This window comes from Nicotiana sylvestris, chromosome 9 (assembly GCF_000393655.2).
Source record: "Nicotiana sylvestris chromosome 9, ASM39365v2, whole genome shotgun sequence".
Taxonomy (NCBI): domain Eukaryota; kingdom Viridiplantae; phylum Streptophyta; class Magnoliopsida; order Solanales; family Solanaceae; genus Nicotiana; species Nicotiana sylvestris.
This window is the reverse complement of record NC_091065.1, coordinates 89,710,894-89,724,693: the sequence shown is the minus strand read 5'-3', so window position 1 is coordinate 89,724,693 and position 13,800 is coordinate 89,710,894. Positions and strand designations below refer to the sequence as shown.

At 37.2% G+C, this 13,800-nt stretch overlaps 1 protein-coding gene across 1 annotated transcript; it reads right to left on the bottom strand.

The window, feature by feature from the left end:
- Positions 1 to 1,119: 1,119 nt before the first annotated feature.
- Positions 1,120 to 13,576, bottom strand: LOC104226570 (uncharacterized). The gene is made up of 17 exons (XM_009778597.2): positions 13,269 to 13,576; positions 12,009 to 12,111; positions 11,289 to 11,358; positions 11,122 to 11,160; positions 10,919 to 11,036; positions 10,778 to 10,835; positions 8,820 to 8,884; positions 8,697 to 8,703; positions 8,526 to 8,586; positions 8,217 to 8,276; positions 8,108 to 8,127; positions 7,958 to 8,023; positions 4,281 to 4,448; positions 3,927 to 4,184; positions 3,643 to 3,855; positions 1,992 to 2,263; positions 1,120 to 1,556 (listed from the first exon to the last, which is right to left on the bottom strand). The coding sequence occupies exons 1-17, from the start codon at positions 13,355 to 13,357 to the stop codon at positions 1,424 to 1,426; spliced, it is 1,800 nt and encodes a 599-aa protein (XP_009776899.1). The 5' UTR covers positions 13,358 to 13,576; the 3' UTR covers positions 1,120 to 1,423.
- Positions 13,577 to 13,800: the final 224 nt, after the last annotated feature.

Below are 13,800 nucleotides of genomic sequence, written 5' to 3'. Positions count from 1 at the left end.
GTTTTTCAAGTAGAAGCAAACAGCTGCTTATGGCAAAAATGACATCAATGCCTAATTTGAGAAAGTGGTTGGTTTCTACTGAAGTTACTAATGAATTGTCTCCTTCTCTTTTTATTTTTTCTAAGCCGAGGGTCTATCGGAAACAGTCTCTCTGCCCTATCAGGATAGGGGTAAGGTCTGCGTACGCATTACCCTATCTAAACCCCATTTTGTGGGATTTTACTGGGTAATTGTTGTTGTTGGTTATAAAGTTGGACATAAACTAGTATTTTGATGGAATTTGGCCTTACTTGTTTGTCCGAGCATTTCCACTTTAACTAATCCTCTTACTTTAATATATCTAATAGATTAGTGTTATAAACTAACTGATTATATAACATCTTTCAAACTCAAATTATTAAAACTTGGCAAGCTCTGCAACTCTTTACCAAATCACATGTGAGTTACTCTACTGTTATACAATCACTCATATCTTAGCCACAGTATCTTTCAAGTGGTGTGTATATTTTTCTTTTGGTCCAGTGATGTGTATATATTCATGCATACGTCAAATTATTACGTATTTATTTTACTGATCCCTGTCCCTCTAATTTTCACCCCAATGTTATATAGCTACTCATACTATTAAGTTATTGATCTATTTAATACAAGCTATAGTTTATAAATTTATGCTTAATTATTAATTACCCTTGATTTTCAACATCGTATAAACTCAACTTGGATTATTGGTATCTAGCATGTGGTACCAGAGAATATAAGTTCTACTAGGAACTATACAACATTTCTGCTTTCTGTAATTTAATATCTTTCTAGTCATTATATTTATGTCGAATCAATAAGTTCTTGTTTAGAGAATATGTGCTTCTTCGATTGTATAAAAGAGCCTTCAATAATTTTATTCAACTAACTTATTCTGTTAGCAGATGATTTTAAAAATAAAAATAAAAAGTCTCTTTATCAAGAAGCCTCAGACAATGCCCACAAGGATCACGCAATGGAGAAAATGAACACCATTGTTTAATTCACAGAAAAAAACTTACTTGCAGCCAATCAAAGGTAAAAATATCATAGAGAAGAAAACTAAAATGGTTACAAGAACAAGAAGGGTGATATCAGTGCTCTCTCAAATCCTGTGACACTTAAATATATGCGGTGGCTAAAGTTGCCAGGTGAAATTCTCTGACTACAGCTTTTAATTGTTTAAAAAAGTTACACCAGTGTTACAGTTAAAGTTAATGAATGATAAAAGATACAAATATTTTCAACTTTTACAACAAAGCTCAAGACCTGTTTAGATCTCTCTGGTTCCCACTCCATGTTGAACCGAAGGGTAGACTGAGAACCATATATAAACCCAGCGTGCTTTTGACATAAAAACATAAAGCTCGCGAAGCTTTGCAATAGACATCATATTGCCATTTGACTATTCTGTTCTATGCTGGTCTTTAGGATTGCTGTACACAGGTAACAACCACCTGGGGCCATGTTTCCTTCTCCCATAACATCGCCAATAAATCACAAAGATTACAACAATTACACACATTGGGATCGCCCACCTGCAGCAGCAAAAAGATAGAGAAGGAAATATTATAAAACATCCTCGGTCCAGGTCATGTCAGCTCACACTAGTTCACATCAAACTACGGAAAATTCTTTCACGGTTAGACCATTGAAAAAGAGGGACCTAACCAATACTACCCAGTATCATATGCGCTGATACGTAACAATTACAATATCAAACCCATTATCAAAAAGGTTTTAAAATAAAGCAACTTTGCTTCAAAAAGTTAGTCAGGAGAAGCATGTATAATGGCTGCTATAAACAATCTTGTACTGATTCTACTGATCACAGAAAAAGAGAGGAAAAAGAGCAACCCACTTTTGTACTGTTTTATTTACTAAATAGTAACGACGCTAAAACACCAAAGAGATTCACAAAGGACACCTAAAAGCAACACAATTTCAGAATAAAAAGGTAATATTTTCTGTACCTGTCCAGATCAAGGATTGGACTATACACAAGTGTTTCCCAAGTAGCTACAATAAAATGCCACGCTGGATTGTAGTAAAGTGACTCTGCAGACCAAAACATCCTTGTATATGTTTCTAAGAAGATAAAGAGAATCCATGCTCCAATCTCGACCAGAATAAACTTTATGATGAATCGTCCAACCACCACCATGAACAGTGAAAAAGCGACCAACCAATTAAAGAGTCTGTTATTATAGTCCTTAATAAATAACGACTTTGACTTCTCCAGCATCTGCATAATTGTAGATATACGGAATTCAATTATAGGCCATGCGAAATGGACAAAGGGAAGAAAGAACAACGAGAATTGAAGTCGTAGTACATCACAAACAAATTATGAATAAGCATGTATAAACAAGACATAGACGGGCTAAATGGGTAAATTTGGAGACCAAGAATAATGCCTGCTTAGTTCAATAGATAATTTATCATCTGGGACTCTTGTTTATTCATAAGACAGGTAAAGGAACTTTCCGTTGTTATCACTTGCATTGTCTTAGTAATAGCACAGGCAAAATCAGTTTCGAGGGGTTTATGTGCACATAAATTAATACAGGGAGGAGGCGGGAGAGGCAGAACTCATGCTTCTTAATTTCAACAATGAACTCACAGAGAGACCTAATAATTTTAGAAGCCACCTCCAACTAAATTGATTCCAAAGGCTCTACAAGTATTCAGACCAAGTGTCGACTCTTTCTATTCTTTTTTTCTCTTATAACTGGAAGGAGGATGTAGTCTAGTACTATTAACTAGTCCAGAGAGAATATTGAAAGAGGGGAGCAGGCAAATGATCTCATACAAGAACATAGGTGACAAATAATTCCATATTTACTAGTGGCTGTGCAACTGATGAAGATCAAAGTAAGATGCAAAAGCAACAAGATTTCCATCGTCTTTCATTTGGATAGTGAGTAGTTTTTTAATAACAAGTCAAGTCAATAATAATAGAACTGGGGGAGTGACAGCCACTTGACTGTAAGGAAAGTAGCGAAAAGCCAGGATGGCTTGGTAAGAAAGCAATCCGTTGTGTGGGCGCCAACAAGTTCCTTCTCTTCTTTCTTTTTTCAAGTCATGATCAGAATGATGACATTCTTCTTTGCTTTAGAAAGGAGAAGGGAAAAGGCCAATTTGCACCACCATCCTTTTATTAGAAAAGGATTTGACTAATCACCAAGGACGAAGGGATCAATAAAAAGGAAAATTTCTTTTGTTATTCAGCTAAAAGGATATGAGTATCATTTACTGCAAGGATAATACGGTGTGTCTGTCATCCAGATTTGTATGGTCAGTTATCGGTAAAAAGGTAATTTCTGTCTAGCTTCCTGAATGTTTTTTCTCATCTGTTGACCCAGCTTGATGCAATTAACTTTCACATTCACCACAGATGGTAAAGTCTCAAGCCATGGTTCACCTTTTGGGTTCAATTGTACACTGTCCTTTACTAGGGTAGGGGCTTCTTGGTAAAATACGCCATATTTCTTTCTCTTCCGCTCTCTCCCAACACAACTAAATGCAACATTACCATTAAGAGCTGAACTATACACTCACTATATTGAGAAAAATCTTTTTGATAAAAGAGCAACCAAGTGCTAAAAACTAAATGTATTCAACCTTGATCATCCGCTTTTCATAGTTGATTTTAGAAGGTCCAACACATTCACTGTGAAAGCTTTGGTTGCATTGGAGGAAGCCAGCATTGAACTTTGCCATTGTAGGAAGTTTGAGGACCTGAAGATGGTCCATTTTGTCCTCACATCTAGTATACAAAGCTTCACACAGCTTTGAGGATTGATATTCATTCGCCAACAAGATATTCTTATACACCTGCAAAGATGTGGCAGTAAGCAAAAATCTGAGAACTACGTAAAATATGCTTTATTGCAATCAAGTCAAACCTTTTCAATCTCTTCGTCCAATTTATCAACTGATTTTTTTGCATGGTGACGACCAAAATGCTGTTCATCAAAGAGGTTCATCGCTGCCTCTTTGTGCTCTTCATGAACCTTTTGCAAAGACTCCCCTGGCATTGGTAAAACCATGTTAGCCGTCCGCTCATTGTACAGTTTCAAACACCGATCCAGAATACCCTTGTTGAAGACTTCCACAAGGGACCCTGTGGATGGAATCTCCCCTTTATTCAATGCTTCAAGAATCTGGAAACAAAATTACCAATTAAGAGCAAAGGTTTAAAAAAAACGCCATAAGTATCCAAAAGGCATTACAAATTAGGATAATTAATGGATAATCACCTGCTCAAGGAAAGATACGAACTCCTTCCCGGTGAGAGATTTACCCTGGACAATTTTTGGACGAATAATAGATGCTACAACTTCTTTTAATTGCTCCCTCTTCTTGACATAAAGAGGATCAAGCTCAGCATCCTTCATGTCACAAAGCTTTGTGCGCTGAAGATGGGGCTGTTAAAGAAATATGTGCGTTGTTATATCTGATTGTATCATTCTGGAAGTTCTTATAGAAAATCCTCAACTCTAAAAGTATACCAAGTTTGCTATATTACCTCACCATGCACGTTTACTATCCATAATACAATTTTTTTTTTTTGATTTGCACCGGGTGTCCGAGTCTCTAAGAGTCCCGACTAATCCCGGGGGTGCACAGGCCCTCGGCAAGGAGTTTCCCACAAGTGCACCACGGTTAATTCAGGTTTTACCCAGTATGATAGCCCTCAGAAATTGTTTCCACCCAGTGAGTTTCGAACTTGAGATCTTGAAAGGGAGCAAACCCCAAGGCTCAAGTCAATTGCCACCACATAATACAAATGCAACTACATAACCAAAAAATTCTTTTTCTTCATTTTCTGGGAGGAGAGGGTAGGATGGTTTTTCGAGGTAGGAGATGAAGAGGGCATACAAAGGAATAAAGCTATAGTTTAGCAACCATACCTACATATACGGACATTCAATGACCTTTCACATATAAGTTTTAATTGGTTCCCACTTCCCTTACAGGAAGAAAAAAGAAAAGAAAAAGAAAGGGTCCAACATGATGCTATAGTTATATGGTGCGACTTGCTTAAGCAAAATCAATGATCAATGCGTGTATAGGGTTTTGCTATTAGTAGGTTAGCATTGTGTCCACTTTTGCATTCCATAGAGTACGCCTAATAGCAAATTAAAAACATATCAATGGGAAGGACTTTATTGTCTTTGACCAAAAAGATAAACCTAATTTTATTCTTCTCTTGGTATCTTGCCCGCTCTCTCATTTTCTCATTGATTCGTCAGTGGTTGCCAAACCTCCGTCTGGATTGGCCCATGTTTAACAGCAGTGGTGACCTTGGCAATCTTTTTTAACAGGAGCTCTCCTGATTTGTTTTGCTGCAAAATATAGCGTATTCATCTGTTGACTCAATCCCCGAATTCTGGTGCTTGATGTAGATCTAAGTTATGCTGATTTTTATAAGCCTCATCGGTCATCAGTTCATTTTGTAATCTCTTAATGGAGGGTGTCAATTGGAAGCATAGTATGGGAGCTCGTACTATGGGAATATTGAAAAGGAAGTCATACTTGGAGGTATAGAGAGAAATTGCTGACTTAGAGAGCCATGAGGTAGCAGCTGTAAGGGCAGAGGAAGTTGGGATGGTAGAGGTAGTGCCGGACTGCCCGCTTCTGAAAATGGGCAAAAGCAGAGACAGCATCGATGGCAGCATGATACAATGAGGAAAGATGGGTATAAAGAAAAAGATTAGGAGGGTTGTTAAATTAGGTATGTTTGGTATGAAGGAAAAAGTTTTCCTCAAAAATGCTTTCTTTGGACAATGTTTTCAAAAGATGTTTTCAGATACTTAGTCGAAAATATTTGTTAAAGGCATATAATAATAACAACAAATTGGATAGTGCTTTGATTGGGAATTTAATGAAACTTGAAAAGTGATAATAAAATCCAAGTGTTGATTGGAGCAAGTAATATGAAATAAGAGTTGGAATAGTTGTAAAGCATTCTCCCCCTTATAGGTGGAAAAGTTGTCTTTGGAAAATACTTTTTGGTAACAAACACCAGAAGTGACTTCCTCATGGAAAATATTTTATTGAAAGATGATTTCTGCCACACCAAGACACCTATATCATAGTCCTTTTAATGCCTTGAACGAATGGATATTTTATGGAATGTAAAAGTGGGTGAAATGTAGCAAAACTTATGTATGAGTGTGTATGCGTGCCTGTGTACATACAGAGAGAAAGAGAAAAAATGCAAGGAAAAGTAACTGTTAACCAAACAACAATTATATGGACAAAGGAACCAAAAAAGTACAATTCAGTGGAAAACAGTGTAACCTCAAAGGTCTGTGTGATGGCAGCTCCCAATCAAAATAAAATATGTTTATCAACAATGAGCAACTATCCAAGATCAGAATTAAAACCAAAGAGGAAGAGAAAAGAGTTGGAGATTTTAGTTCAATTTGGATCCCGTACTGGGAAAGGTGTGTTTTTCCACTTGGTTGGCGGCAAGAGGAGCAATCTTGACCGCCAAGAACCTGAGGAAGAGGAAGGTTACGTATGTTAGTTGGTGCTTCATGTGCAAGGGCTTGGGCGAAGATGTTGATCACATCCTCATTCATTGTCTGGTAACATCGAGGTTATGGTGAGACATCCTTACTTGGTTTGGTACATTTTGGGTGATGCCAGACACGGTGGAAGAGGTGATGTTCAGTTGGAATTATGGTCTGAGGAGGAGAAGCAGGGCATGGAAGATTGCACCGCTAGCTCTTTTGTGGGTCATTTGGGGGTGGGGTGGGGGGGGGGGGAGAAATAGGAGAGTCTTTGAAAGTGTAAAGATGGATTTTGTTCAGTTAAGAAGTAGCCTTTTATCCCTTATTTCTTTTTGGTGCACCAATAAGGTTCTTGTTTGTGTAGATGATTGGGTGTTGTTTGTAGAAAACCATCTCTCTATGTAGGTTTTGTACTTTTTGGTATACCTCTTGTACGCATGCATGTTTTCTTTGCCCAAACATTAACAAAATTGTACTTCATAAAAAAATAGACTTATCCACTAGTAAATATGTAGTCACATTGAGATGTATTATTTTTTATAACAATGGTGTCCGAACCAGCTTGCGCGCACCTCGACTATTTCACCGGATAACTACTACCTCACCAACACGTGTACCGGGTAACTCTGCCCAGCAAGACTTAGGCAGATGGGAAGAAATCAACTAGTGTTTCTTGGTCTTCATTGGGATTTGAACATTGATCTCCAAGAACCCACTTCACTGACTACTATGCCACACACTTGGGTGCCGGTCAAATTGAGATATACACGGATAATGCGAGAGAAAATTTAGATTAATCTGACATTGGCAAGGGCAGATGGCATGAATCTAAGTCCACTTAGGAGTAAAGTTATAGCAGGCAAGGAATGTAAACAAGTTGGAGCTGAAGAGGATAAGGGTGGAAACTAGCTATAAGTATGAATAAAAGAGATCAGAAAGTAGTGAGAATTGTAATAGGAGAGTAAGCTTTCTACTATCGCGGGGTGGCTGGGTGGATATATTTGGTGGTATGCTCGATGTAGCCAGAAACATCCTGTATCTTCTCGTAAAATTACCCAGAAAAAGAAAACCCAACGGCATATTCTTTGGAAGCAAGACACTATGACCATAAGAAGAGTGGAGATAGATGATAGAATAGCCTCGGCCCTTGCACCACTAAAAGAGGAAAAAAACACACGGACAGCTTAGAGAAATAATACATTTACCAGGAGCACAGACGACGTAGAGAAACAAAACATACACAGAATTATACAGGATTTTTTAAGGCTAGATAAGATATAACATCTAGTGATTGTTGCAATCACAAAAATTATCTAAATGACATCTGAGTTGACTACTTTTACTGAGCTAAGCTGTGAACTGTAAAACTCAAGGAAGAAGAAAAAGATCAATGAACATAAGAAGTTAGTCCATACTTGTGGTAAGCTGAAGGCTGTGCTATTATCACCCATTATGGCCAAAGAATCTCGAATCCGGTTCACCTGAAACCATGCATTACTATTAAAATTAATATATTAAGGTAAGCATCTTCATCATTTGCAGAACTCAAAGAGTATAAAGGGTACCTGATCAATATTTTTATCACCTGTGGTAACAGAATAAGCAACCATGGTTAGCTTATATTAGGCTTTATAGTTATTTAATATGCATGCATATAAAGGTAACTGAACCAACCATCACTATTAGGGACATGTCGTAGAGCTTCATCAACCATTTCTTGCACAGATTTTCCTTCTGTCAAAGGTACACGCTCAGACAAATTCCAAAAAAGAAACAGAACAATGAGAAAAGGCATCTGGTTATTAGATGGAAGAGAAAAGATTATGCTGCCAAAACACACTTCAAATTTTCACATTAAGCAGATAATGTTAAGCACTTCAGCTAATTAATTCATTTACACCCCTAGCCCATAAAGCATTTCACATTCACAAAATGACAAGCAATTGCACATATGAATCTTTGAGACATCTTTTCCCTACTTACGAAGAAAATCACGCTGGATGAGCCATAGTAGCTTCGCAGGTTCAAACGCAACATCTTGTCCCTACACAACACCCATCAACTGAGCATGTCATATAACATGTTAAGTAACTTTTCTTCATTTCCCCTTTCATTGAGGTAAAATTAATAGGCATCATGACTACAAATGCTTACCTTTACTCTGGGCGCAAGAAGAGCAGAGAGACGAGGATGAACCAACAGAGAGTCAGAAAAGAAACAGAGAGAATGTGAAGTTTTTAAACTAGAAACTTTTGAAACAACTCGTTAGAATCAAACCTTCCATAGAACTCCTCGGCGAGTTCAACTGCGAATGACAGCCGGGATATGTCAGCTTCACGTATCTAAAACATACAAAAAATGCACAAAACTATGATTATGGAAAGAGCTTATTCATTTAGGAAAATAGGAGAGCAAATAAACTACCACTCCCAGAGCTAAAACTTCAACCATATTGGGATGAGCTAACAATGTCCGACCAATATGTAGGCAAGAATAGGTGGAGCAAGAACTGCTTTTAATACAACTGGGTCATCCACTTCATTCTTTGGTTATCTTCTAGCACGTGCTCACCACTTAATTGATTTAAATGAGCTAAAAAAAGTTTTACGTGGTAGAAATTATGTTCTTGATCAGATGCCAAACTCTTTATAACAGCACTATTCATTATATAAGTGATGTACGCTACCAACATACCTTGAATATTTTCTACATTGGAGTTAAACATCAACACTATACATGGCATTATATTATTTGTACTTGTCAAAAGAACAAAAATGCAAGCTATGCACAATCCATATCTAGCTTATTAGTAAGTAAATGTACATTTGTCATCCATATGTAAGAGCGTTAATGTGGAATTAGTCCCCATGCTGGCATGTTCTCCACTTAGCACATGAGACCTTCAATTATTTTGCTCTGCATTTTCAGGACTTTCTTGACGAAAAAGCAAAAACAGTAAGAATAATCGATCATTTGGGTTGTGACTAGTACTATGAAATAATGGACCTTTGCTCCAGTTATTATTAGTTACATCAAGTTGAAATATTGGAGGTCTCTGTAATATCTTAAATGTGAGGCAACGCAAGTGATACTAGAAGCACGCCGGGGAGATAACATAATTCACCTATAGATTAGTTAAAGAAAATTTCTAGAAATCAGGTTAAGCTCAACTCAACTTAATAAAACTTTTGAAGTTGGAAGATAATGCTCAATAGTTGAAACAAGCCTCAATTTAAAGTACAGCTTTATTCAAGTCATATTGCACTCTGAATTAGCTTCCTGTCTACTTTAATATTTAACATCATTAAAGTTTCCCCAAATCATAAGTATGTTGTCGTATTCTCTTCTTATGATGAAGAATGTATGTCGTCATATTCTCATCTTTCCAATAATACAACTAACCCAAGTTCCAAATTTTGAAATACTAACTTTTAGCTCACCATACACTTGAGGAAATACGTGAAGCCAAGCTTTCTAAAGATAGCTCAATTACTGAGTACATCATCATCATTACATTATGGAGCCACATTAAATAGGTCAGTAAGAATCAAAGTTCTTGATCTATCATACTATAATTCAATTGCATACTCATTCCATAATCTGCTAAGCAACCTTTATCAAGAAAACAATCTGCTAAGAAACCTTTAAAACAACAACAACTACGCCTTAGTCCAAACAAGTTAGGGTCGCTATATGAATCCTCACTGCTTCATTTAGGTTCAACTCATGTCATCATCATACTGAATTAAAAATATCTGCTAAGCAACATGTTTTGTTTTGGATGACCAAGAATGGAGCCAACCCTTTGGGGCAACCACAACCTTCGAAACTCGGGGATGATGGGTCCCACTCGCTACCCTTCTCCGCTTAAATGCCAGAGTTTGGCGTAGGGCTCAAACCTGAGACCTAAGACACAAATCCCCCTGGGGGGCCTGCTAAGCAACGGGTTTTGTACAGCAAAAAGAAAGAAGAAATATATTTTTCTCTTTTAATTCTTTTACTTTTTGAGATAGATGGAGGAAGATAAAGTTTTGAAGCATGCAGAAGCCTCGATCTGAAGAAACTAAGCGTGGTTATAGTTTGAGTAAAGATTAATCTATCTAAAGCACGTTTTCTCTCTCCCCAACCCTTCCTCGTCACCCTCTTTCATAGGAATGGATGAATACAATATTTAAATGTTGATCAACATGTATAATTTCATAGAAAGAGAGTGCAAGTTAGGAAGAGTAGCGCACCGTCTCGGGGAGATTGTATATAAGCACAGAACTCATAACAGTTGCAAGGGCAAAAATCCTGAGAAAAAAAAACATCAAGAAACAACTATATTCGGTCACGGACTTATGGTAGACTGCAATATCTGAGGACATGCATATTACCGGTCATCATATACATTTGACTTTCCAATGCTTTCAAAACCTTCTGTGTCAAGGTAAAACACAGAAGTTTTTACTCCATTGATATCCATCTCTATTGGAGTGCCCCAAACCCATATCCCTGGAAGAAAAGGAAAAGAGGAAGTTAAATGATGTCCAGATCTCTTTTTGAAAGAGCAGTGTCCAGCAAAATCTTGCAAATACACCTTTTGTCTTTGTATCACGCATATGCCCAACACCAAAACCTGCAAGGATAGAACTTCATTGCTCAGTTGCTTAAAAACAGCAGAAAACCTTACAGCTACCAAGGTAACAGCAAATTTCAACAACTGAAACAAAAGGTGATGTCAGCTATCAAAAACATGGGGTGCACCTTCATAACAAGATAGGGAAAGAAGCTGATTAAGGGTAAATGATTTTCCCGAACGGTATGGACCAATAACCTGGTCAAACATTTTGCAGAAATGTTAACATACAAGAAAAGAGATTGGTAGCAACAAAATTTAGGTAAGAAACAACTCAGTTAGCAACTTCCTCCAACATAACCATATTCAGACGCACAAAAAGACAGATGTTTGATAATGTATGCAAGATTCACCAAAAAAAGCACATAACAGTACTTCCTGAGTGCCAATAAAACTAACCTACTTTCCTTCTTGGACCATTCTGAAAAAAATATATTGACCTTTTTCTTTTCAACAGAGAATTTTTCTTCTTTTTTAGTTTCTCCTTCTAACAATTAGACAAATATGAACTACCACTATTCTAGATTATTCCAAACTTGATGCAATATCTTACCTACTAAGTATTTCACTTTTCCACTTCAAACAGTTACTTTGAGCAACTTCTAAATAAATACAATTTTCTGTTCAGATATTTTGCTATGGATAACTGTGCAAGTCAAACTATGTCTAGTTTAATGAATATGGATGAGTAATAAAAAACAGGACCGACCCCTAAACATAATAACTGCAACTGCCAAGCAATATCAAGGAGACTCAAAATTCCATAGAACTTTGCAAGAGATGATAACTTTTTATTTACTAAGATATGAAAGGCAATAACCGATGCTTGAGATTAATGTAAAACCTACAGCAACAGCTGCAATGGGTGTGGTTATCTTCTCAATTGCCTCCAATCCTTCTCTTGCAAGGCGAAGTTTCGTGTGACCAGGATCAGGCTCTATAATAGGAAACCTGTCAAGTAGAAAGATAGCTATATGTTGAAACAACAAACAGCATTCTAGAAACAATACAAAGATAGCAAACTATGTACCTCCATATGAAGAAAACGACAAAAAGCTCAAATACATCTAACTAATCAAAGCTTGATGAGACAACATTGATCATTAGTCATAGTACCAATAAATGATCTAACTTCTAACACAAATGCTAAAAAGAATATACTGCAAAGCTTCTGAGTTTTCATCTTCTATCTGTCCACACTGTTGAGATACTCATTAATAATGTTGTTTATCTTTTCTTTTTCTATACAAAAATGTCCAGGATAGCTTGCGAGAAAATCGACTACTAAGTATTTCACAGGCAACTGCATCCTCTCACAGTGCAAGTGCCGTCTTAGGCATATGGTAAGAAATCACCTGGTTTGCAGCTGCTGAGATTCTAACTATAGTTTCCCGTGATCTTTTTTCCAACTTCATCGACTGCTAGATCATTCCTTTGGGTGTCATACTGTATTATACTTAAACTTATACTGGCAAGCTGGTCTTTTTTTATGACGGTGGTGTCCGGACCAGCTCATGCACACCTCACCCATTCCACCGATTACTTGCTATCCCCCACCAGCACAGGTATCAGGTAACACCGTCAACCACGACGTAGGCAGATAGGAAGAAATCATCTAGTGCTTTTTTGACTGGCAAGCTGGTCTAGATATATTGAAATGGATAATGAGGATTCGTATAACCGATCCCAACTAGCTCAAGATTGAGGCTTAGTTGTTGTTTATTGTTGTATATAACGGGGCATGCTGGTCATAGGAATAAAAGTTAACACTGAACCTACTGTATGAATATCATGGATAAACACAAGGGCAGGTTCAATCATTCTAGATAGACATTATACTTAAAACATGTTAGCAGTCATCAAGTAACGAAAATTTTAAAAAGGTTAATTAACTGATATAAAACCTGGGAGAGAAAGTACAAAGACAAACAAGCAATACTTTACATTGTGAATTCTAAACAAGCAACTTTGCGTTCTCATTGCTCGAGCCTATGTCTCACTGGCCCATAGCATTTTATACTAATATTACTACAGATCACAAAAAACACAAAGCATTTGAAGCCAAATAACTCAAAGTAAATTTCTGCAACAAAAAAAAAACGGCTTACGCTTGATGAAAATTCTCAATAGAATAAGACCCAGATGCGAGAATGAAAAGAACGGTAGAGAAAACGGCGATTTGCCAAGAAAACTTCATTCTTGATCTGGGTTGGGGATTCAGCTGCTGTTATCTTGCAAATGCCATAAAGTTACAAGCATTGAAAACTGAAGAATTTGGGATTCCAATTTCTCAAGGAGAAAGTCATGTGCAAAAGGGGTGCACGTTAAGGATCGTGGACCCGTCTATTGAGGATTTGGTACTTTTGGGGTTTCAGTTCAGAAAACAAATGAAAAAGAAGTGCAAAGTATTAGATTCTTGCCCGAGTAGAAAGAATTTGGAATGTAATAAACAAAAAAGAAACTTTTACGAATTTCCTTCCGAAGGGTATTATTGTCAATTAACAGCTTTCAGAGTTGACCCCAAGAATTCAACTGGACGCGACACTAAACTCGAGAAGCTATTGGACCGGGCTGCACCTGCACGGCCTGTTTGGTCTAAATTAAATGGGCCATAACTTGGGATTTGGGAAGTGTTGGGGA